This window comes from Juglans microcarpa x Juglans regia, chromosome 3S (genome assembly GCF_004785595.1).
Source record: "Juglans microcarpa x Juglans regia isolate MS1-56 chromosome 3S, Jm3101_v1.0, whole genome shotgun sequence".
Taxonomy (NCBI): domain Eukaryota; kingdom Viridiplantae; phylum Streptophyta; class Magnoliopsida; order Fagales; family Juglandaceae; genus Juglans; species Juglans microcarpa x Juglans regia.
In genome coordinates this window covers 23,206,479-23,233,483 of record NC_054599.1, presented here as the reverse complement: position 1 = coordinate 23,233,483, position 27,005 = coordinate 23,206,479, and the positions used below count along the sequence as shown (strand labels likewise).

The following is a 27,005-nucleotide window of genomic DNA, read 5'->3' as shown; positions in this document are numbered from 1 at the left end:
CCTTGTGGAAAGCGAAACCATTGGATGGCAATTAATGCAGTAAATCCAGGTAAGAATTGATTTTCAGGTTTCTGATACCAATAGAATAAGAAGTTCCGATCAATGTCCATCTGCCATAAATGTAGGCCGTAGTTCAAAATTTCCAATGATGTATTTTTCCTGGAGGGATGCCACAAGGTCAGCGGAGGATTTCATGATATCTGGCTGCGTTGCTAGTCACAATCACTCGTATAGCGTAATGTTATTGGAAGATGACATCTTTATTGAATGAGTTCATTTCCCAGGACAAACATGACTCTTAAAAAGAGTCCAACTTACTATACCAATCGCTGCTCTCACAAATTCCTCAATGTGCACCGGAACTATACCACTTATGTTACAGCAATACGCCAACTACCATTTTACAAACCACATAAAACACAGAAAAGAATAAGGATTGAACAACCAAACTACTAAACATTCATCACCTGCTCGGAGAGAATATAGAGAGAGCATTCACTTTGTCACTTCCATTAACAACAAAATGTTCAAGAGAAACAGATAGAACTTCAGAGTATATTCAATATCGTCAAAAAGCAGTCGCTGATTTGAAGCAATAAACCTATCACATAACATAGAGTGAAAGGAAAGGCCGATGATAGTAAAAAAAAAACACAGTAAAAGAGAGCATCCTGCTAGACTGCCAGGGGATGTTCAGGATATGGAGAACTTGATGGAAATCATTGCGTAAAGCATGGAAGTGCTAGGTAATCAAAACTCATCATCATCCTCCTCGGCAATGTGCTTTGCAAGCTCTTGCTCCTGCTGTTGTCTCTCCCTCCTCTTCTCTGCACTTTCTTTCTCTTTATGAGAATTTGGAGGAAATCGAAGAGCACGCACTGCCTCATTATGCATATTGAGGCAGAAAGCAATCCTAGAGTTAAATGCAATTTGAGGTTCGTTTGTAGAGTAGATGTCCCCCGTCTCCTTCGAAACCATCCATCCATTTGCATGATCTATTGTGGCATCAATTGCACCATCTCGGATAGCCTTTGATACAATACTCTCAGCATCAGCAACAGGGTTTGCAGAATCCAATCTCAACTTCTTTGCAACATCAGCCAGAGAGATCCGGGAGTAAGATATACTGATGTTGCGCAGCCCAGTCCTTATGACATTGTGCCGCAGCCTAACAATCAAATTATGGGTCCGATCTAAATTGAAAGTACTTGAGAACTTCTCAGCAACATTTCTGAAAAGCTCCAGATCACCAATTCGTACAGCCTGAAAAAACACATTGTCTTTCTCAATGCTAATAGCAAAAGCGAACCAAATATTTTTTTTTTTAAATTCTCGCTTTTATAGCTAAGAAAAGACAAATATCAAATTGTTCTATGAACTTGGATGTCTTTAAAGCCAGATTGTAATTTGATGTATCCCTATTCGATATGGAAAAACTGAAACAAAAGACTCAAGTCGGAGAAAACCTAGACTTACATTTGTCAATTCAAAGTATGGCCTTAAAGCCTTCTCCATGCCTTTCTGCATAAACACAGTCCTCTCTGGGATTTCCCCAAGCAGTAAGCGAACAATGACCGCCCATTTGTTGCATTGAACACGAAAACCAAGTGCTGCAACAGGGGCTTTTCGAGCTGCTTGCAGGAGGGATTCTTTTGCGTCTGTATACTCCAACTGAATTGTCCTGATCTTTCCTAGATAAAAGAGGTAGCGGCAGAACTGGAAGAGAAAATTGATCAATGTCAGAATCTGCAGCTTATAAGTGGAAAGCTTTAAAACAGAAGCCAGGCCTCTGGTCAATGGGTATAATCACAGCATCAGTGAGATTGGAAACTAAACAATCCTTCCAATCCCAACCAGAGAGAGAACAAAAATAGCACCTTCTACCGCAATTGAATCCCTATCATCTCTGTATTTTTCTTTTAAAAAAAACCCAGTCTTTACACACTTCTTCCATCTTTTTTGTTTTTTTTTTTTATAAGTCATCTTTTTTGTTTTTAATAGGTAAAAAATTCCAACTTTTTATAATTTTATGAACCATAATTAGCTTTGATGCCAACATAGGTTATAAAAGTATTCAGTAAAGACTAGTGAAGGGAGAACCAAGAAGTAAGCATGACGAGGAGAACACAATATCAACATGCATTCCATTAGAGGATCTCATATTAGCTTTGTCGCATTTATGAAAAGGCGTCAGCTATGTAATCTCGTGTTTTTTTTTTTTTTTTTATCAGTAAAAAGAGAGATATTATATATACGAATGAAATAAACATAGTCCTTGTACACAGGACGTATACAAAGGAACTCCTAAAAACATTCTAAAAGCGATAAATTAAAGACAAGAAATCCTGGACATTGTCCCCATGTAATATAATAGTGGAAAACCAACACATTAGAGTGTGGAGAAAAAAAATCTTCAACTCAGTACTTGTGCGTTCCTTATCTTCAAAACAACGTGCGTTCCTTTCCGTCCAAATACACCACATAATACACAACGGAATCATCTTCCACACTGCTGCCACTTGTTTGCAACCTTGCAACTTTGACCAACATCCCAACAAATCCACCACACTCATAGGCATAACCCAGGCAATATCAACCCTCAGAAAGATCTCATCCCACAACACTCTTGTTACCTCACAGTGTAGTAATAGATGGTCCATAGATTTTCCATTCTTCTTACACAAGTAGCACCAGTCCAATACTACACATCCTCTCTTCCTCAAGTTGTCTGTGGTCAATATCTTCCCAAGAGCTGCACTCCAAACAAAGAAAGCTACTCTAAGGGGCACACAAGACCTCCAAATATTTTTCCAAGGGAACGGAGTAGTCTCAAGTTGTGTTGTCAAGATGCTATAATACGCCTTGACTGTACATAACTTATGGTTATTAGACCTCCACTTCAAACTATCTCGCTGTGTCAATGAGTTCTCCGTGGAATATAATAAGCTGAAAAATTCCGAAACAATAGATAATTCCCAATCATGGAAATCCCTATTAAAAAGAATATTCCACATGCACACCATGAGAGAATATACGCACGTCAGCCACTGAAACTTTCCTATCAGCTGCAATACGGTATAAGGTTGGAAAAACCCTTTCCAAAGCCTGGACTCCACACCACACATCCCTCCAAAATCTGATGCGACTGCCCTCACCAACTGCAAAGCGAACTTGATTTACAAAACATGGCCACCCCTTCCTTATATACTTCCATAAACCCACCCCATAGCCCCCACTTACTTCCTTAGAGCACCAACCACCCCAAGCGACACCATGTCTAGCATCAATAGTCCCTCCACAATGACCCCCCCTCCAAATGATATCTCCATAGCCATTTTCCCAACAAAGCTTTATTGAAAGTTCTCAAATTATAAACACCCAACCCCCCATTCACAACTGAGGCGCATACAGTCTCTCATCTAACCAAATGGAATTTCTTCTCCTCTCCCATTCCACCCTATAGGAACGCCCTAAAGAGTTTCTCCACCCTGTTCACCACCCCTACAGGCATAGGAAACAAAGATAAAAAATAAGTGGGAAGATTAGTAAGAGTACTCTTGATAAGAGTGAGACGGCCCCCCTTCGATAAGTACACCCATTTCCAGCCAGCCAGTCTTTTCTCTATCTTCTCCACTATCCCATCCCATATAGCTTTATTCTTGAAAGTTGCTCCCAATGGGAGACCCAAGTATTTCATTGGAAAAGAGGACACCTTACAATCCAGGAGACTAGCTAACCTGAGAATATTAGAAACCACACCCACAAGAACCATCTCAGACTTGACCAAATTCACCTTTAGTCTCGACACTGCCTCAAAGCAAAGAAGCAATGCTCTTAACGTTTGGATCTGGCTACTCTCTGCTTTACAAAAAACTAATGTATCATTTGCAAAAAGAAGATGTGATATGACAATAGTGCCACCATCACCATTGCCCACTTGAAAACCTGATAAGAAACCTCCCCCAACAGCAGCCTACACCATCCTACTCAAAGCCTCCATAACTATGACAAATAAAAGATGAGACAAAGGATCTCTCTGCCGTAGACCCCTTGAACTAGCAAAAAAACCAGCAAGTGTACCATTAACCAGAACTGAGAATCAGGCAGTTGAAATACAATGACGCATCCATGTAATCCACCTAACCCCAAAACCACATCTCTCAAGCACATATAAAAGGAATTCCCAATTCACATGGTCATAGGCCTTTTCCATATCAAGCTTGCACAGAACACCTGAACCTCCCTCCCGTAACTTGTAATCCAAGCACTCATTTGCAACAAGTACTGAGTCAAGAATTTGTCTCCCACAAATAAATGCATTCTGGGACTTGGAGATAATATGTTCTAACACCGGACTAAGCCGGTTAGCAAGAACCTTCGAGATTATCTTATAAACGCTACTAATCAGGCTTATAGGCCGAAAATCTTCAATAGTTGAAGCCCCATGTTTCTTAGGAATAAGAGCATTAAAGGTCGTATTAATGGACTTTTCAAACTTCTGAAAGGAGTGAAATTCGTTAAAAACCTGCATAACATCACCTTTTACAATATCCCAACAAGTTTGAAAGAACCCCATTGAAAAGCCATCCGACCCCGGCGCTTTATCCTTTGCCATGCCAGATATGACCTTGTGGATGTCTTCTTCAACAAAAGGTCTCTCCAAAATACTCACGCTCTGCGAATCAATTTCCTCAAAATGCAAAGCATCAAGCTTCGGCTTCCAAGTAACCGATTCTGAGAGAAAGGACTCATAATACTGTACTATGTGATTTTCTAGCTCGGAAGGAGAAGATATCACCTGAGAGCCTGATTAAAGTGACTCTATGACAACGCCGGTGTGAATTAGCCACTTTGTGAAAGAACTTCGTACACCTATCGCCTTCTTTCAACCAAAGTGCCCTGAATTTTTGACGCCATGAAATCTCCTCCGATTGAAAGACCCTCTCTAAGTTTGCCATAACCAATCCCTTCCTCAATAACACCTCCTCCGAATTATCTCCCAAAAACTCTTTATTCTCAAGTTCCTGTAGTTCCTCTAACAGTGAAATCTTCTGGTTGTCAATATGTCCAAACACCTCCAAATTCCACTTCTTCAAGTCTTGTTTCAATGCCTTTAACTTGCTTGCAAGAATGTAACTTGGGGTACCAAAAAACTAATATGAAGACCACCAACTACTAACCCTCTCTACAAACCCATCTGTTGTTAGCCACATATTTTCAAACTTGAAATACCGTCGCCCCCTATGAATACCCCCACAATCCAAAAGGATAGGATAATGATCTGAACTGACTCGAGCTAATCTTCTCTAACTTACTTCCGGATATTTAGCTTCCCACGAAGGAGAAACTAAGAATCTATCCGATCTCGACCAAACCCGCCCATTTGACCAAGTAAATTCACCCCTACCAGAGGGAGATCCATGAAATCCAGATCAAATATGAACTCGTTGAATTCCTCCATGGCCAAAGAATGACGACAGTGCCCTAACCGCTCACTAGGAAACCGGATAGTGTTAAAATCACCCCTCATGCACCACAGCACATCCCATAAGGAATATACACCCGCCAACTCCTCCCACAACCTTCTCCTGTCCCGATCCACGTTAGGACCGTAGGAACCTGCAAATGCCCATTCCCATCCATCATCCACATTTTTAAATAAAGTCACAACCAAAAACTCTCCGACACATTCCTCAATTGACTCAACCACTCTTTTATCCCACATAAGCAATACTCCACCTGAGGCTCCCGAAGAGGCCAAATAGGTCCAACCTACATAGGAACACCCCCATAAACCTCGCACAAATTTCCTGTCAATAAAACGTCTCTTTGTTTCTTGAAAACACACCACATCACCCTTCCACAACCGCAATAATGCTTTGATACGAAGACGCTTATTGCGATCATTAAGCCCCTGTACATTCCATGATAAAATCTTAGGCTTCATAAAAAACTATGTTACCCCTCCCCCTCGATCTATCCCTTCCGCCACTCCCTTCTTTCACATCATAGTTAATGGAGCAAGTTAGCTTTTTAAGCTCCATATCCCGTTTAGAGGCTGATTTTGAATGACTAGCCTCAAAGGCTACAAGGAGAGCCTTAAATTGTTCTTCATACCCTCCAAACGAAATCCCAATGACCTTTTGAATTTCCTCTACTTTTTTGAAAACCCATTTTGACGAAGAACTCACATAATTAGATCTAGGCAGGAGTGTGCACAAGGGTGTTAGAATGGCCCCCTCCTCAACATTAGTGGCAGAAGCAAATAATGCCAATTCCGAGCCACATACAACTTCTGATTCAACCCTGGGAACCACCACATTTTCAGGAACTCTGAAACCTTCCATATCAACACTGGGTTCCACTACATACCCCTCAGAAGCACCCAACTCCAAATATATCCCCTGTTCCAACGAACTAGACTGCCCAGGAGACACTGATGTACCTCCATCCACCACACACAACTGTTTCTGAGCATCCTCCAACACCAACCCACAATCCAACAACGGACAACACTGTTTCAGAGGCTCCTCGTTAACTGTCGGAGCCCTCAGTAAGGAGAACCCATGCTCCAACGAGTGGGACTGCACATGTAATGCTCCTGTGCCTCCGCAACCACACACGGCAGCTTCTGTGCCTCCTCCACCGGCAACCCACAAAACGACGACATAGAAATAGTGATTAAAGACCCTTGCTGAATCGGCAACTCACCCTCCTCGCTAACCTCCCGACGAGGTGCCTGAACCGGCACACCCTGATATTCGTCGATGACGAGCGAAGGTTTCTGTGCCGGTAAGGAAGCCGTTACGGCACTTACCGGCGTCGCGGAAGGATGCGCCAGGCACTGACCCGAAATATCGGGTGGTGCCCGAAACACCTTCCAGGCCTTCTTTGGGCCTGCGACCTGACCCGGCCCCTTTGCTGGCCCAGCCTGCATCCCGGCCCTTACTCCCTTCGCCAGCCCAGCCTACATCCCAGCCCAGCCCATATTCCCTTCCCTTAAACCCAGCTCCCCTGCTCCGAAACCTGATCCAGTTCCTTCACTTCCTTTCCCTTAACGCACCGTTTAAGACCAACTAATTCTTCCAATAACAGCCCTACTTTTATCTCCATATTACTCAGAACCCTTAACAAATATTCTTCATCTATCTCACTGCCTCTGCACAACCTCTGGCACTATAGGCACCGCTCCACTCACCTCTTGTTGCCGTACTTTCTGCACTTGAAGGACCTCGCTATACGACCTTGAGGCATCAACCATCAACGAAGGAGCACCACCTTCTCCCCTAAGCACCTTCGGCTTGGCTGCCTGCGATGGCCATGGGAGTGCCATCACTCTGTTTCTCACCCCCGAAACAGAGGTATAAGCCATGAACTCCTTCAAAATATCTCCAAATTTCCTCCACCCCTCACCCTTTCTACCATCTGGAACCACTAACATACCTCTCCTCTTTTCATGCCCAAAATCCGAAATGGAGAAGTACCTTCCATTGCGGTTGCAACCCCTCTGTATCATTAATACTGCATTTCCAGTTCTACAAGTTCTAAGAAACTCTGAGGAGCCCAAAGATGCAGCACACTCCCTCACCATCAAGCCCAACCACCCCAAAGCTTCATGCTCTAATGAAATGAATTTCACCACACGCCAACTACTCTCAGTAATTCTCCACCACCTAACATTCTCCCTACTAAACACAAATAACTTCTGTTCAATGAAGACCTCTGTGCACATACCCATCATCACCATCCAAAACACTAACACGATAATCACCAATCTGAAACTTAACACCCAACTGGACTACATGCTAATCACCACCAGGAATTACCACCATTGACGACCCAAACTCCAGAAACAAGAACAGAAAAAACCAAGAAAAGCACAAAGTGTACAGAGAGAAAATATTTGGAGAGAGAAAATCTATTCAAAGGTTATTATCTCGTGTTTATCATATCCAGACTAATTGTTTCAACCCTCTGAAATAATTATAATGGTCAAATGAACTAAATCTTGAAAACTCAGTATTAGGGTTGCAGATATGCATCTTAGCCTCCCACAGAAAAATGAACCACATTCTAAAATTTTAGGGAATCTAAAAGATAATGGGTACATATAGCTATGTAGGAAAAAAAAATTTGAGATTTACCTGCTGATTTGAATGGGCTTCAAATCGAGGTGCCTTTGACCTAAGCTTCTCTGCTTGATCATATAAGTTGTAATGCAGGTAGTTGCGAAGAAGCAGGTTAAGAAGTGTTTCCTGAGTCACGCCACATTCCACATATAATAAACAAGCTTTTTTTAATAAGTTACTAGTTTCCTGATCCATGCCTCTTCAATTGAATATTTACCTGACCCAACTCGTCATGGCGCAGGGTTGCAATTCGGTGAAGAGCAAGGAGATTACTGCCAATACATGTGTGTCTAAGTTAGTCATACAATGGATGCTATAAGTGAGGCAGGAGATCATTCAATCCATTACATCTTTGTCCACTGCTACAGATAGAACAGTAGTCAATGAAAATCATTTAGTCATGACGAGAAAACTCACCCTCTAATTTCAGCAAGATCTCCAGTGAGCTCATAGCAAAAAGAATAATAGAAGTAGAGCCTGGATGCTAGAACATCTAGAGTTCTCCTATTCAGATTCTTCAGTCGAGCAATACTTGCTGAGGCACAAGCTTTAGCCTGAGAGACAACAATGTCATGCTAAACCATGAATTCCCAGGGGCTTTTTTTTTTTTTTTTTTTTGGGGGGGGAGAGGGGGGGGGGGGGGGGGGGAGGTGGGGGGGAGGTTTTTTTTTTGGCTTGATCTATTTCTATTACCTCATTGTATCTCTTCTGATCAATCAGAAATATCAGGACAAGTAGATAGCAGTAAATCTCCAGCTCTGGCAGCGAGTGTTTCCCAGAAATTTGAGTTGTGGATGTTGCAGAGTCAACATCCATCTCATGTTCATCCTCCTGTAACCAATCTTTGACGTTGAAGCTTGAAAGCATGGTGAATATTCGATATATATACGATGTGTATAATTTTTCTAATAAGTAAATTGTGTAACTTTGTTTATCAGTAAATTAAACTTTATTAATCTACTGACTTTGGTGCAACCCAAGTGACAGGGACTATATAAAACTAGAAAAGGAAAAAAGAGTGAGGAATCTTGATAGCTAGAAATAGAAAAGTGGTAACGAGCTACTGTCAAAGGATCAAGGTGAGGATTGTCACCTCAGTGTACGAAGCAAGAGCTTCCTCAGATCCTCCACCTAAAAATACATATTTCTTAGGCTTTGGGTAGCAAAGGAGGCAATCCCCAATGCGATCAGTGCTTTGAGGTATCTGGTCTAACACCTAATAGGAGCATAGCCCTATCTACAATTATTCTAACAAAGTAACCAATTGGCCATTATGACACGGTAGAGAAGCTCAAAATGTGAGCTAATTACCAAGATTACGCATTATGAAATATTGTGCATATACCTTCGTACTCGTCCTTTACACTAAAAAAAGATAGATGTCATTCCATGAACAAACATACAGTTTAGAGCGAACATGGGAAGAGGACCCAAACTCACAACGCCTCTTACATTACCTTAGGAAGATAAGAGGACAACCGACCATGCAACTCAGATCCAGGGGCGACAGCGAAACTGAGGAACGCAGAGAGCACCGGCGCATTCAGTCTCCGCCTCAGCGCCATGGTGAGCCGGACCGCTCGCACAATGCGTCGAACCTCCCGGGCATACGCACCGGTCTCAATGAGAGACGCAATCTCCTTCAAATCTAAAACATACCCATGACACACGGATTTCACAAAATAAAACCAGGCATCCAAACATTAACACGTAATTACCAACATATGAGCAACGTAATCAAAATCCGGATAACCAATAATTGAAGTTTAACAACACCGATCGAAAAATTTTGAAAAACAAATTAGGGCTACATATATTTATATATATATATATATATATGTAGATAAATATATACTGGTATGTAAAGAACAGTCTTACGGTGTAGAGTCGAGGGAGGAGACGAAGAGGCGGAATTAGAGGGAGCTGGGAGCTCCTTCATCTCTACGTCTAGGGTCATGTCGAAGGAACTGTGACTAAATCGTAAACACAAAAATCAAATTAGGGATTGAAAAATCGAAAAAGAGCCTGGAACAGAATGAGTATTCGGAGGAATCAACCTTGAACCGGGCTTGATCTAGGGTTTTCGCCTGCTTGTTTTACACTGCAAGTCACAGGAGGGGGAGTAGCCGGGCGGTAGACTAAACAAGGAAAAAGAAGAGAAAAATTAACAGGACGGCGCTTTAAAAAGGCTGCCACTACCAAAAATTGAAGAAAAAAAAAAAAAACTGCCTCTAAAGAAATGTTAGATAGATAGTGTACAAGACTTTATTTTGAAATTAAATAAAATCTATTATTTATGAAAAATTGAGATTTTCTATTTAAATTCCCTCTAAGTTCCATTCTTTTTTAAATATAAGTGCAAAATTTACGCAGATTAAAACTATATAAACCGTTCAAAAAAAAAAAAAAGACAGTTGTAGAAGTGCGTGGTTAAATTAATTATTAAAATAATTTATATTCTTTGATTTTGGTAAGATTTCTTACATTAATTCCTACCATTTTATCATACTACCTATTTTAAAGTTTGATAATTTTAATTATCCCCTCATAAAATATATTCCAAGCTTTTTAGAAAATAAAAAAAGGTGGTTCCCTCTCTTTTTTAGAAGATAAATAATATTTATAGTTATAGGATATGCAAGCCTCACGCACTCCTTTTGAAAAAGTGAATAAATTTAAAAGGAAAATAATTTATACAATCTCGTGATATGCAAGCATTGTGCTCTCCTTTTGAAAAAAATGACTAAACTAAAAATCAGGAACAGGGTAATACAAATTAGGGCATAAGACAATATTTAAAACGTGGCTTTATAATATAATAAAATATAAAATATTATTTAAATTTTTTAAATAGAATAAGGTTTTACTTAAAATTTAAAATTTTATATTTGATATAATAATTTAAAATGAAGTCTCATTGTAAATGTTCTTAAGTTTCAATTTAGAAACATTATTTAAAAATATAAATATTTATTGATGTAGATATAAAATTTTGTATTGGGCCTTGCCCACATTAAAAACTTCTCAAAAACACAAAATACAAAAAAAAGTTGAGTTTTATTTAAGGGGGTTCCCATCACCTTCCTTAGGCTACGTTCTAAGCCTTACCTTTGAGCCGGTTCATTCATTTTTTTTTTTAAAAGAAAATGTGAGACTTGCACGTACCATATCTAACACCACTCAATTTGAAATTTACATGAAAAAATTACTTAATCACATCTGAAATTGCAATATACTACCTTTTTGTTTTTTTTTTTTTTCTAATAACAAAATATCCCCATCCCCTGAATATTGAAACATTTATAGTCAAAGTTGGCATTTGTCACCATTTGAAAATCCCCCAATAACTACTAGAGTAAACAGAAAATAAGTATTAAACCTTAATAAAGCACTCAATACATAAATTACAAAGATGGGTTGGTTTGGTCTGACGCAGGTAACTTGTTTATGGTCTTCATTATTCACTCCTGCTATTAATCAGAAGGTCTGAGTACAAAGTATTGTAAACCAAAACGAAATTTGTATGTGAAAACACAACACCACAATCACATAAAACCTTAATAAAGCAAGAGAATCATTGCAAGCCAAAGCACGGGAGCCAAAACCAAGCACACCACAGGAAACTCCTCATGTATTAGATAAAAGAAAGTATAAGTTGGCCTACAAATAGTAACTCCTCATGTATTGATAGTAAACGGCAGTAACAATTACATTCCCATGTAACTGCGACTACTTTTCACAATCTTCTGCTAGTGGAATTTCACATTCGATGCCTGAGGATTCCTACTTACTGTACACAAAGCTTCTCTCTCCCCCCAAACTGAAGACAACAAAACGCCATCTTATCTAAACCTTGGATCCATCTTATCAGGACTCATCCATATAATCCTATCTGCTGTCGGGGAACTTAGCCTCGTATGCTTGCAGCACCTGTATGCATATGTAGAATTTCAATCTTTAGTTTTACCATTAAGAAATATGTATCAGAAAGCATAATAAAATATAATTACCATAAATGTTGCAGTAATCAACTTTCCAGTAAACCATCTTCCATGGAGAGCATGCTGCGCGTCAACTGCAGCTTGTACATTCTCAAATCGCAAGTATACAAAACCGGCACTGTTCCTGTTCATAAAAAAAATGGACATATATCAATATATAGGCCCCAAGTATCAAGGAGAAATGAAAGACCAAATAAAAACTGCAGACTAAACTTACTTTTCTACATATATGTGTTCCAAAGTTCTGAACTTTGAACATTCTTCTTGAACATCTTCTTTGATATCCAGATAGAAATCTGGTTCCGGCTGCAAAAGCATAAGGTCATTCGAAAAATTACCAGCAACAGGAGCATAAAAAGAAAGTTACTTCAAATAATCTACCCAACAACCTCAATTTTTGGATCAAACATATCCTTCAACAATAAGCGCTTGGAACACCAATTGTATCAGCTATTGGCACAGAAGCAGTGGGAACTTGAAGACCTATACCAAGTCCAGCAAAAGCAGGCATTGAAGCAAGGGGAGCAACAACTGGAGATACCACAGGAGCAGCTCCTAGGATAGGAGCTGTTGGTAAAGTAAGGCCAGTGCTATTGACAGCAGGATTGCCAACTGAACTAGCAATACTGCACAACAAACGAAGAAAATTCCAGGTCAAGCATGACAATTTCAAATACAAAAACAATCCAGACAGAGACAAACCTAGTTGCATCGCCACTACGGTCCAACTTCTGCATGAGAAGTGCTCGAGAACGCGCATTCAGAGACTGAGAATTAAAAGAACATTAGTTCAGGTGGCCAATGATCTATTTAAGAAAACTTAACAAACAAAAGTTTGAATAATAGACTAACCAGAATATTCAAGAGAAATAGAAATGGATTAGAAATGTATAACTTGTATAAGAGATATGCACAACAAAAATTGACATGTATAATAGTGTGCAAAAATACACAGCATGTATTCAAGAATCACATACAAAGAAAACATAGCATCTAAAGGATAGTAAAATACAATTCCAACATGCAAATAAAAGATTTAAGAGAATAGATGCAAAAACTAAAATTGTCAGATACTAAAAACCAAAATTTATTTTGTCACCACCGACTGTGAAGCAATGGGTGATGATGCTCCGAATGGTGGAGGTAATGGCGGCATGGGTGGTAAATTGAGTGGAAACATAGACATAGACGTTGGGAGGATGACTACTTTGTGCCTAATGTGGAGAATTTGGAAGGAGCATTATGCACAAGACTATGAAGACCGTGAGAGAATGCTAACATAGTTAAACTTTCATGCTTAATTCTGTACTAGTGGACTACGGGTCATAAAATACCCACTTTGCATCAAGCGTCACTCCTCCAATCAACTTTGAGGGAGAGAGAGAGATTAAAAATAATAATATAAAATAATACATAAGATAATGGTGGTCTAACTAACCAAGCCACCTCCTTCATCGTCATCAAAATCACCAGAATTGGCTCCAATATCTTGCAGTCCAGTTTGGTCAGTAATGGCTGAAACCTGAATGAAAAAAAAAAATCATATTCCAAGTAGAAGGACCTATGATAAGGATTTTTGGCACAACATAAACCATTCAATCGTGCAGAAACAAAGGAAATTAATTAGAGACCAGAGCCAGTGAAAAAAAAAAATCGAGGTTTGAATATATCAATCATAGTTTTTTTTTTTTTTTTTTTTTTTTTATCAGAAAGTTTGAATATATCAATCCTAGTTATGACTCTGGATCACCAAGTAAAGTTCTTTAAGTTATGGAAGTTTTCTCTTTTACTTTAAACAAAAAAGAGATGGCATTGACTGAAATGACAAGAAGCAGATATTAAAATAATGGAAATACCTCACCATACCATAGTAAATAATATGGATCAACACCTCTATGTATGCATTCAGTCCATACCTAAAAGATACAATGAGTATTTCCAGAGTTTAAAGGAAAAAACAGAGGAGAGGAGGGAAGGCAGCAAATATGTGGCTAGAAAATACACATGCTCTAGTCAACAAAAGTTCACAATAATTTAACCACACAATTTTGCACTAACATTCAACAGTATACAACTAGCCTCAATCCCGCCTAATTGGGGTCAGATACATATTTGTATTAGCATTTAACTAAATGAAAAAACCAGTCATAGATGCTTGTAAACAAATGTAGACCAATGCGGATTCTCCAGTCCAAATAGTGGAAATCCCTCTTACCCCTGTGCAGGCCCCCCTGTCTTGTAAGTATGGACAAAGAATGGAGTGGCAATACCTTGATAAGCCGGCCTGCAATCTCCAATTGTTGATTCAGGCTCAATGCATTCCTAGAGTCCTCAAGGCGTGCAAACTGCAACAAACAATTGATTCCATTAGCCTATTAACTCAGGAGGAAACTTAATATCCAATATGACCATATGAGCATCAGTGGAGGCAGCTGAGAACACGATATTCAGGTATCATACCATTTGATTGAGAAACAACAAGCTGCACGTAATATTGAAAGCTAATATCAATCTTTCATAGGACTAATTATATCATCTAACACCATTGCTTCCACTTAAGCATGGAAATGAATAGTTGCTTGGCAATTACAGGGAGGGGTGCATTTTCAGGCAGCTTCAATAATCATTAGGTGTTTTAATAGTAGAACTCACCTGGACAAAGCCAAAACCCTTGCAATGTCCAGTTTCATCAAGAGGCAACTGCACCAGCTCTACTTGACCAAATGCTTCAAAAACCTGAACATTCAGAGCAAAAGCAACAGATCAACAGAATAAAGACCATATAAAGAAAATGTAAAAATAAACAACAAAAGCATACTAAATATAATAATAAAAAATACACACGTCCGATATCTACCAGTGTCCTCCCATTAAGACTAGTCCAATCTATCAACTTTGATAACTTCTGTTAATAACCCCCAGCGGATCCTACAGAATGACTGCCAACAAAATATGCTAACCTGACAAAGATCAGCTTCGGTCATGTTGAAATGCAGATTGCCAACATAAAGCCTTCTAGCACCTCCTGAATAGGGGCCTATATGCCCCCCTGATGCATTGGCTACTGATGTAGTTGACTGGACCAGATTCTTTTCAGCTTCCGATGGCTTCACCATAACTGGTTGACCAAGAAGAGGCTGACCAGAGAGTGCTATTGCCATAGGGACAGACATTGCATCATAGAACTCAATATACCTGCCGAGAGAGAGATAGAGAGAGGATCAAAAGGGCTCAATATAAATAATTATAAAAATAATATGCATTTCTTTTAATATTAATTGAGAAACATACAAATAACATATCTTTCCTGTCATATTATCTACATTTGGTATGGCAAAATATCACGTTACTTGCAGTAAAACCTTTTTTCCCTTCTTCATATCTGACAAATAGTTACTTCACCATTTGCATTTGATGCAGGGAAAAAACAAACTCTTAATTTTAAATGGGCATATTGGAAAAACAACAGCAACAAAAATTAACAAAACTAAGCAAAGTCAGGCCAAAAGCCAAACTACAAATGTATTTAGTTAATTTTCACCTTAAAAATTACTTGACGCGTTAAGGCATAATTTTCCCCAAACTAGTCCATTATTATAATGGTATACAGCACCAACATTTCCCCAGATCACTTCTTTTCCAAAACGTTTTCATCAAAAGTGAAAATAATTTCATAGCACTGTTCTCTCCAGATTTTGGGCTGCCTCCTCTAACATTTCATCATAATTATAGTAAAAACAAAAGGTTCAATATACTTTTCACCCTTATACTGCCGGGCCCTTTTTGCACCTTAAACTATCATACTAACACATTGCCCCCTCAAAATACTGGTAACCAAAAAATAGCATCCATCTCAATTTGACCACTATGATGACAAAAAGAAAGGGAGATATGACATAATATTAGCCATTGGGTTTTAATGGAGGGTGTTATTTGATAGTTGGCTGTAGTTGGCGGATACAATGTGTCAATTTTAGTATTTTGGAACAAAGGGAGTAATACACCTGGAAGTTTAGGGGTGAAAAGTATATTAACCAAAAAAATTCATTTATCTCTGTAGGCTATTTTCCTGTTCATTCCTCTTATAGCTTGAATTATTTAACTGATAATCAAAATGCAGTTTTAAGGGGTTTTAGGTAGGGGTGTGCAAAATTCCGAAAATTCCGACTCCGTCCGACTTCCGCTCCGACTCCGACTCCGACTTCGTCGAAGTCATCGGAATTCGGAGTCGGAATTCGGAGTAGCTCCGAATATGTATTCGGAGTCGGAGTCGGAGTCGGAGCTCCAAGAAGCTCTGATTCCGACTCAGAATTTTTTTTACTGTACACTTGCGCTCGAGTGAGGTGTCGAGCGCAAGTCGAGCACACGTTGTATTGAACATTGGCTCGAGCGACATGTCGAGCGGAAGTCGAGCGAACATCTCTGGAAGAGTTCTGCTCGAGCAACATGTCGAGCGGAAGTCGAGCAAACCTCTTCCAGAGAGGTTCGCTCGAGCGACATGTCGAGCAGAAGTCGAGCGAACCTCTCTGAAAGAGTTTCGCTCGAGCGCCACGTCGAGCGCACGTTGAGCTCCGATCTTATGTCGGAGCTCCTATAGGAGGTCGGAGCTCCGATAGGATGTTGGAGCTCCGACCTCTGATCGGAGTCGGACTCCAACTCCAATTTGGAGTCGGAGTCGGAGCTCCAATTTGGCTCCGACTCTTGTCGGAGTCGGAGGTCGGAAACGAGCACTCCGACTCCGTCGGAGTCGGAGCCCAGCCCTAGTTTTAGGTTTACAAATTTAAAAAATCTATCGGCTACAATGTATGTAAATGCAAAGCAATTTATTCATGGCTCGGTCATATAGGTAGATGTAACATACCCAACTCCCTTGGAACGCCTTGTATTACGATCCATTATAAGGCGTACATCTCGCACCTAAGATAAGAGACAAACATGGAAACACTTAATTAAATGGTTTCTGCTGCATTTAGAGACATCAATTTGCTTTATGTTCGATCCATCCAGAATAAATCTTTCTCGAAACGCAAAGTCACTTGTTTCAAATTTGTTCAGTGCATTCCGGTGAGGTAAATACAAACATTGAAATCAAATTAGAGAGTTGAGGCCAATTTGAATGAAGAGAGACAAGGTATACAGAAGCAGATAATAATAGAGAGACCTGCAACAACCTTGAAGTATATTCTTTGAATGCCCAACTAAAAAATCTTGCATCATACAGTCAGCACCTTCTTTTTCTAATATGCTAAACTTTATTAATGATCAAATAAGGTGTTGTCCAAGTACAAAAGCATACCATGAAAAACAGCAATGATAAAGTCTATGGTTGGTTTCATCTCTTTTTTAAAATGTTTTAAAAAAAAATCAACTTCAATCCAAACATCTTATAAATCCGAATATGTGTGTGTGTATATATATATATATATATATATATTTCTCCAAAATACATTGCATCCAAACATTTGCGTAGGTTTCCGTGAAAACAAAAAACTGAAAACTTTAACAAAAACTCAAAAAATATCTCACAAAAGTTTTATACAAAAGAATTTTCAAATCTACTATCCATTTTCGCAAATCCCAATAAAACACATCTCAAAAAATTGTTTATTTTTTTATAGGTTTAGAGATTAAGGTACGCATCTCAAAAAGTTGTTATCCAAACAATTTCTCATTTTCCCTACCTACTTTCACAAAACACGTCTTAATTTTTTTTTTCAAAACTTATCAGACATAATAAAAAATTCTACAAAATAAACATGGCCAAAATGTTTTGAAAAAATTCTTAAGGTTGTCCACCTTCTTTTCCTTATCATCAAAGCTCAAGTCATCTCTCTCCATATAAACCACCACGAACAACCAGGATCATCTTTCACAATGCTTCACTCCGTGGATAACAAAACCCTCCTTTCAAACAAACCAAAAGGTCAACCACACTGAGGGATAACGCAATCGACGCCGACAGGTTTGGGGCCTTAGATGAGACACAAAATTCTTATCTGATCTCATTTCATCTCATCCCATCTTATTCCCAAACATAATTCAAATACAAAATTTTCAAACTAATCATTACAACTTTTTCAAACTTTCAAATAAAAACTAAAAAGCAACTCCAACTTTTTCAAATCCTCAAACAAAAATAATATTATAAAACTATATCGTTACAATATTTTAACTTTATAATATTTTTTATTCAACTTTTTTCTCTCTCCTTTCCCAAAACCCAAAAAATACTCAACTCAAGTATCTCACTACTATTCACAAACTATCTTACTATTATTCACAAAATTCTTATCTCATCTCACTCCCCAAACAAGCCCTAAGAATATCATTCCAAACTAGCCACCTCAACATGCAATGATCAATGACATATCGATTCCCCACTCCTCTCATACATGCCACACCAATCCATCACAACAATGCTCTTCTTAAACTATCCACAATAGGGATCTTCCAGCAGCTCTGTACAAAAATAGTAACTATAAAGCATGTCTTGTTCTGTCCAATACTCTAAAAGACAACTCCCTTATCTACTATAAAATAAAAAGTTGCTTTTGTTTCTTCTTTTTAATCAGTTACCCATGCACTTGTAGGTCTTAAACCCATGGCCTCACCCTCCATCCCATTTTCAAGAGGAGTGTCATATGAGCTCGATATTTGCCTCCAAACAGAATGTCAAAGTATACAATGATATCAATGATATGAAGATCAATTTCTTCAGGATCAATACTTCTAGAACTCTCTATCATCTTAAATAACTTTTGATGTCCTATGTAAAACAGGAGATAAAGTTTCAATACAAACCAAAAAAGCCTTAACAAATACCTTGCCAGCTCTTGAGAAGAACTCATACACATCTCTTTCATTAGCCTTCAAACAAATCTACAAAGTATAATTCCAAGAAAAAAAGTTAGATGTCATGGAAATTATAGCTAACAAAAAGTTTTGTCATGAGAACAAGTATAATGCCAATGCATATGTATTGGATTACCTGGTAAGCAAATACAGTCCTCTGACCCCGTTCGGGATCTGCCTCTGGTTCAGTCAATTCCTCCTTTTTTTCTTTATATCTTCTGTGAGAGAATGAAAATGTGCAATATAGACCCAAATTTTTTAACAACTGGTAAAACTGTTAACAAGGAACTCTAATGGAAAAACAGGCTGAGGGAGTGAAATGACATATATATGCTATTTTACTTCTTAGAACAAATAAATGTATTTCATACGGCAAAAATTGCCCTGTATTGTAAATGGAAGGGAAGAAAAAAAAAGAACCAAGATGGCAGCAAATTATTCTCCACTATGTGTAAAAAGGCCGAATCCAAGTAATAGTCCTGCACGGAACTATACAATGTTAACAAGAAATTACCGATGCAGGCAGATGGTGAAATCTAAAGACTGTTTCATCTTAAAATTCAATAATGACCAACCTGGAGAAAGATGAGGCAATTAAAGGTAATGAAAACATTGTGACCAACATAATGATAAATGGAAACAGCATCACCATGTTGTATTGATGGCAGTACCCAAGGACCTAATTGCATTAGTTTGGAACCTGTTAAAAGCGCATATTCCACACAGCAGATAGAACAAAACTGAGGCCTTAAATTAGGTCCACAGTCCCATATTCATTTTTAAACTTTAGACTAGTGATAATATTAAATTATACTCGACACAAAAAAGGGGGCTTGCAAAATATGCAAGCCAGTCAAATCTCATCAATACTAAAAGAGAATGATTGGGCTCTAGTATCTCTCAATTGGAAAAGTTCGTAATAAGACACTACATTCCAGCTGTATAAAGTTTCTTGTAAGAAAATGCAAGTGCTTGCAAGTCTAAAAGAGAAAAAAAAAATGCAAAAATACAAAACAATTCGTTGTAAAATTAATCTCAACAAATCTATAATTTCAAAAGAGACCCTTCAGAGGCAATTACTAGTGAGAACAACCATCAATCAATTGGACAGTACAGTCAAAACTCAACTCAAAGAATCAATAAAGTTGAATGAACCTTTGAGGATATGAATAAGGAAACTTTTTGATAAGTAATTAAGATTTTATTAAAAGAAAGCATGAATAGGAAAACTTCGGTCATCTAAAACCTAAAAGTTAAGGACACGCAATCAAACATATAAAAAATAAATTGATCTATGCAAAAGAATAATGCAGAACATTAAATTCCCAGGGGCATCAGAAGATGACGTGCTTCTCTTAAGCAAAGCCCATCACTTCCTCACCAGCATTTCTGCAACAGAATAAATACAATTAATCTACTGAGTTCAAAGATGGAGGATAATAAAAATTATAACATCACATCACCACCACGGTCAAAACCTCCAAAACCAAAACCCCCAATCTTGCATATGCAAGCTTTTAGAGAGATTCCAGAAAGTTTAACAGAAACATTAAAACCCCATGACCTGAGTTCCTGTGCCTGGCGCAATTGCCAGAAAGACCATCTGAAGATTGCTCTAGCATATCTGCGAGTTCCCAGAATCTAATGTTCAATATACAAAATTTTTCATACTGTCAAATAGCATAAGTAACTATATTACACTTAAGTACTACCAGTGAGAAATTCATCTAGATAATAGTATAAAACTTGTTAAACAAGCGAGAATTATACTTGGAGGGAAGAATGGAGCCACAATATACAAAACGACAGTCAAGCTGAGCGTGCATCCACATCAAATGCAGAACCTGCTTCCACGTCCTGGTATTATCATAACTAAGAACCAAATATAACTTGAGGATGTGGACTAGATTGCATTCTAACCTCTCATAACATTCACCCTTAACAAATAATGAAGTAGCCGAAATAAACTTGCAAGTGCACTTTGTTTCCAACTTTGGAGTTGCACATGAACTCCTTCAGCCCCTCTGCCTCGAGAAGAGCCTCCCTAGTAACCACAACCAACCAATACTAATTATGCCCAAATATACCACTTGAGCAACCCTTCCCCAGCTCCTTTAAGATATCCATTTAACAATGACTTGTTCTGCTGGCACTAGTCAAATCATTTATTCTCAACATGAAAGTAGTGGAAACCAACTCTCAAGGAACACATTTTGTACTATTCACCTAGACTCCACTACCTTAGGAAATGCCATGCAGAAGTAAAAAACATAGAGAAGGCAAAGAAAATGTATGGAAACCACCACCAGAGCAATCAATTTTCTGTGCAGGTGTAAAGAGAGTTAATGAAGGAAGCAGGTCAATCACTGTATTTAGAGCTCAAATCCAGAAGGAAAACCTACCGCAATGCCAAAAACTATGACCAATGTCCTCATATGCTTAGTTCATTGTTTTAAGCTCTCACAAGGTTAACCTACCCCCTACCTATATAAAAAAGGACTAAACCTACCGCCCAAAATTACCTATACAATTGTTTATTTTCTTTTTTTTTTTTATAAGTGTAAGTATATTATATATAAAAGAATAGGCAAAAGCCACGTTCAGTACAAAGAATGTCCTAATTAAGTAGGAGCATTAGAAACAAGGAAAGCATGGAAATCTTAGCCATTATAGTTAACGGCACTGGCCCAAGTACAAAGAGTTCTAAAAAAGAAAGCATTAAGTTCCTCCATTGATCTTTCTTTGTCCTCAAACGTTCGTTCATTGCGTTCCTGCCATAAACACCACATAACGCAAATAGGCAAACATCTTCCATACAACCTTAATCTGTTGGTTCCCTCTTAAGATCTGTCCAACTAGCCAACATCTCCACTACAGACTCGGGCATAACCCACCCCAATCCTAGTCTTCTGAATACTTCATTCCAAATCTCTCGAGCTATATCACAATGTAGTAGAAGGTGATCGACAGATTCACCCTCGTTCCTGCACATGCAGCACCAATCTGCGATGATCACCCCTCGTCTTCTCAAATTATCCGTAGTGAGGATCGTACCCAAAGAAGCTATCCACACAAAAAACGCTGCTTTGAGAGGCGCCTTGTGTCTCCAAATCCTTTTCCAAGGGTACTGAGTTGGAGGTTCTTGAGACAGCGATTTATAATACGAGCGAACCGAGAATAAGCCTTTTCCCGTATGTTTCCACCACAACCTATCAGCTTGATGGTTACTGCATTTGAGTGAATACAAGTGGCTGAAAAGAGCTGCAAAACTGTCAACTTCCCAATCATGTGCCGCCGAGATAAAATTAATGTTCCATTGTATTTGTTTCCCCACTAACACCATAACTTCCGCCACAGAGACGTCATTGTCACTTGCCACCCTAAAAAGAACAGGAAATAGATCCTTTAAAGCACCATTACCACTCCAAATATCATACCAAGATTTGATCATAGTCCCATCTCCAAGACAAAATCTTGTGTGCCTGACAAAGACCCCCCATCCTTTTCTTATATGTTTCCACAAACCCACACCATATGCCCCACTCACTTCATTGGTACACCATCCCCCCCACAATTCTCCATATTTACTCTCAATCACCAGTTTCCATAATGCCTCAGGTTCTTTATGGTATCTCCACAACCATTTCCCAAGTAGCGCCCGATTAAAGATTCTCAAATTTCTAATGCCCAAACCACCAGAAGATATAGGTCTGCATACTTTTTCCCATCTGACTAGGTGGAATTTAAACTCTTCACCCAATCCTCCCCACATGAAATCTTGTTGAAGTTTCTCAATGCGAACCGCCACACTTGCTGGGATAGGGAATAAGGACAAAAAATAGGTCGGTAAGTTAGATAACGTACTCTTTATCAAGGTAATCCTACCACCTTTTGACAAAATTTATCGCTATTTTGTATGTTTATTTTCTTATTAACATAGTATGACAAAATTTATCGCTATTTTATTGTGCAACTCTAAATAAATTTTGTTTGTAATTAGTGTTAACTTGAATTTACTTATTAACATACCTATACAACTTGTATAAGAGGGGGCTAATCTTAATGACTTGTATGCTTCTTTCTTTGCTAGTACGTTGTAATTAGGTATATTTCTCTTGTGTACTTGTAACATACAGGTCCAAAATTAGGGTTTATAATTATTACTTTTATAATCACTATTATTATGATTAGTATTTTTATCATTTTTAAGATATGTTTTGAGATAGTAATTTGATTTGGATAGGATTGATCCACTCGGTAGACCGTACGCCCTTTTATCTCTATTGCCTAGTTTGAATAGTTTCCTAATTGGAAACCTAACTCTCATGTCAAAAATCCTACCATAAATCCTCTCATTTTCCTCACAATATTCCCTTTTAGCAAACCCACAATACCCCTTACGGCCAGAGCCTTCCCACAGAAAATCAATCATTCTCTTCCTCACAGCACCACCGTAGCCTCCCTCTCAACAACTAAACAGCCACCTCGCCGAAACCCACCACAGAGCACGCCGACGGTAAGTCCTCTTCTTTTTCCCCGTTGTTTTCCCTCTCCCTCTTTATCGGCAGTGACTCATTGGCTTGTGCCTTTGTGATGCTGTCGCTGGCCACCTTAAAGGATGTCGGACCACCACTGAGTAACCCAGAAACTGCCGACCAACCAAGTTCCATCGAATCCCCACCATTCTGGTAAGCCCACGACTGTCCGCCACCCTCCTCTCTCTCTGCTGTTTTCGGGTTTGATAGTTTCTCTCTCTCTAAACTCCCTCTCTCTCTCTATGACTCTAAACTCCCCTTTTCACGAACCTCTATGAATTATGATGATATGCTTGTAAAGTAGCCTATGTATGTTATATTGATAAGGATTGTTGTTAGATGGATAAGATGTTATGAAAATCACATGTATGCCATGTAATGTTCATGAAATATTTAGATGATGTTATGCCATGTAATGTTCATGTGATGTTGAGCAAGACTCGTATTAATATGTCATGTTTAATGCTATGCCATGCATAAGAGTATGTCATGCCATGTAATTTCATGAAGTCTGACATGTTCACATGTATTATGAAAGTTAATAAGAAAAAACATGAATGACAAGCAAGCTTTAAGATTGGCCTTAAGTTATAGGTAGATGTGCAAGCCACGGACTCAAGCGTGGTTCACTATTATGATATGAGGTGACACGGACTCAAGCGTGTTTCACCACAAGTTATGACATGTTAAGCAGTGTCATGGATTCAAGCGTGGTTCACCATATGATATGAGGTGACACGGACTCAAGCGTGTTTTACCACAGGTTATGACATGTTTAGCGGTGTCATGGACTCAAGCGTAGTTCACCATATGATATGGGGTGACACAGACTCAAGCGTGTTTCACCACAGGTTATGATATGTTAGGCGGTGCCACGAACTCGAGCGTGATTCACCATATGTTAAGTGATAACACGGACCCAAGCATGTTTCACTACATGTTATGATAAGTTAAACGGTGCCACGAACCCAAGCGTGGTTTACCCTATGTTATGATATGTTATGTACGGTCAACGACGATTGGACTAATACACACATGTAATGATTGCCACTAAATAAGTGAAGGACAAGATGAACAAGTCATGTATGATTGTTAGGAAATGCATGGAGTAAATCATTCATGCATCCACGTTACATGTATTGCCATGATTATGTATGGTTTCGCTTATGTTACTAATGAATGATATATATGTTATGTGAATGTGTGACGATATATGTAAGTTTTCAAAATTAAGCCTAACGTTAAACTAAGTTAAGTTTACAGTATGACGTGCTATTACTCAGTCTTCGACTCATTTGTTTGTTTCTCTGTTTTTATATTTTATTATCTCACATGATGATTTCGTGATACAAAGCAGAAGTGCCAGGAGTAGAATAAATTTCCAAAGACTTAGTGTATGATTTGGGTATTTAAGTAGTGTTGGTTTCCCATAGAACTAGCTTATGTCATTTCTATTATTTATATTTTATAAGTAAAGAAACAAGTTAAAGCTTATGTCATTTCTATTATGTTTTCAGCTTTACGTTATTAAAGACTGTTTTGTTAGGCAAGTTTTATGATCCAATAGATGAGGTATTTTATGAGATTGAATCTCTTTACCGGGCATTATGCTATGAATGTACATAACATTCCAAACCTGCAGAAAGGGGTGTTACAATACTAGTCGTGTACTTGGGCTTTGCCTAATTATAAGGATTAATAAATTTTTCATACTTAAAAAAAAATACAAGTGAGCAATGCATTAGCAAGAAATAACTAAATGATTAGTTTTTTTACTTGGATTAACAATGGTTTCTAAGAACCCTTAACCAACAAAAAATGGCCTCTAAGAACCTTTATCCCTAGAGAGTAAATATTCAAACGAGATTCTTTTCCTAAGAAGTGACCCAGAGATCATTCCAGCTTTACAAATCATCAAGATAACATAGGTCTTAAAGAATAGTATCAACTTAAGAAGGCCAAGAATTACTTATTTGTTGGTCCTTGGAAATTTAGAATAATTAATAAATCAACCTTGACTTTCCATTCAAGCTATTCTACATTTGGTGTAGATCATTATATCATCATGAAGCTCACGCAACCAACTTCTTGTTCATCATAAAATTGTAACAAATGAAAATTTATCATTTACAAAATAGAGTTCAATCATTTTCTCACTAGGATGATTACAATAGCACCAGGTCTATGTCAAGTCCCCTTATTTTTGGAACTTGCACAATGTCCCCACCAACAGTAATTATGCAGTTTAACGCAATAGTTCCATAAATAACTAGTTCAAAGAATGATAAGAATATAAAACATAACATACCTACTCTCTCTGTCGTGTTCCCTTGAATCTTTCCCTTTCCCTTTCCTTGTACTCCTTGTCACGACTCCTCTCTCTTTCATCACTTTCATCACGCTCACTCGGATGCCTATCTGATCGACTCTTGCATCGATGGGACCGCTCTTTCTCCCACTCACTCTCATGGCCATGTTCTCCCCTGTCTCTATCTCGATCACGATCCCGCTCTCTATCTCTATCCTTGTTTCTCTCCTTTCCATTCCTCTCCTCCCTATCCCTATCTCTATCCATGTCTCTCTCTTTATCCTTATGTTCCCAACTACTCCTGTGCCGATCTCTTTCCACATCTCTTTTCTCATCTCTAGACCGCAATCTCTGATGAGATGAGCCCCTCTCTCTATGTTGATCAAGATCATGCGACTCATCTTCAGATCTTGAGTGCCTGGAGCGTCGTTCCACATAATCATCCCTTTCCTCATTCCTATGTTTCGAACTTCGACTAAGATCTTTGTCTACATACTTCTCAGTTTCACCGCCACCGTTGACAGCACCTTCTTTGTCTTTTTGGGGCTCAAGATTTTCAACAGTTTTCTCCAAATAATCATAGGCATCGAAATCCATCAGGACTCTTTTCTTCAAACCACACAGATAAAGCTTATCAAGGTTATACCTGCATCCAATAAAAAAAATATATAAACACAAAAACCGTAGATGCCAAAAAAAAACATCGATACCAAAAAGGTAAATACAGAAAGCTCAATACTCCCTTTGGTTGCTGACGATAACTAAAAACAAAAAAGAATACTTGTTCTGAGTGTTGATACAAAAAACGTTCGCATTCTGCGGAACCCGAGAAAACTGAAATGATCATCCAAGTACATATTTCACGGGCACCATTTCTCGCCATTACTTGACAATCAAAAACATCATTTAAGGCTAGTACTTCAAAAGTCCCCTCGTCCCCCGGCAAAGAAAAATCCCTGGTTCCTTCCCAACTAAACGTGAAATCTTATCTACCGGAAAAGAATTTCAGCAAATATTTTCTATCCAAATTACAAGCCTTAACGTAATAAAATATAAGCCTTAATTTATTGATCAAACGTCAGTTTTAATCCACTTTCAATTTCTACAAACAAAAGCCCTAATTACAACTATTTGACGCCACTTTTGGTCGCAGAAACGTCACAGGAATTACGAGGAAATT

At 38.5% G+C, this 27,005-nt stretch overlaps 1 protein-coding gene and 1 pseudogene across 4 annotated transcripts; both read right to left on the bottom strand.

Moving 5' to 3' along the window:
- Positions 1-483: 483 nt before the first annotated feature.
- On the bottom strand, positions 484-10,358 carry LOC121257530 (probable 26S proteasome non-ATPase regulatory subunit 3). 4 transcript variants are annotated; one of them, XM_041158553.1, is made up of 9 exons: positions 10,187-10,358; positions 10,008-10,096; positions 9,587-9,777; positions 8,823-8,960; positions 8,547-8,683; positions 8,347-8,401; positions 8,145-8,255; positions 1,477-1,716; positions 484-1,263 (listed from the first exon to the last, which is right to left on the bottom strand). In XM_041158553.1, the coding sequence occupies exons 2-9, from the start codon at positions 10,084-10,086 to the stop codon at positions 751-753; spliced, it is 1,464 nt and encodes a 487-aa protein (XP_041014487.1). In that variant the 5' UTR covers positions 10,087-10,096; positions 10,187-10,358; the 3' UTR covers positions 484-750. The 4 variants fall into 4 exon arrangements, with proteins under 4 accessions (XP_041014487.1, XP_041014485.1, XP_041014489.1 ...); XM_041158551.1 differs by having other exon boundaries at positions 10,008-10,102; positions 10,187-10,344; XM_041158555.1 differs by having other exon boundaries at positions 10,217-10,344.
- A 1,418-nt stretch (positions 10,359-11,776) lies between these two features.
- On the bottom strand, positions 11,777-26,422 carry LOC121257529 (annotated as a pseudogene).
- Between the last annotated feature and the right edge of the window lie 583 nt (positions 26,423-27,005).

Bases quoted from the DNA above. Each gene is read 5' to 3' on its own strand.
- LOC121257530 (XM_041158553.1), bottom strand. From the start codon at position 10,086: ATGACCCTAGACGTAGAGATGAAGGAGCTCCCAGCTCCCTCTAATTCC. The intron at 8,961-9,586 runs GTAATGTAAGAG...GATTGGTTACAG, and splicing joins TGTCCTCTTATCTTCCTAAG to GAGGATGAACATGAGATGGA. The intron at 8,402-8,546 runs GTGAGTTTTCTC...ATGTATTGGCAG, and splicing joins GATCTTGCTGAAATTAGAGG to TAATCTCCTTGCTCTTCACC.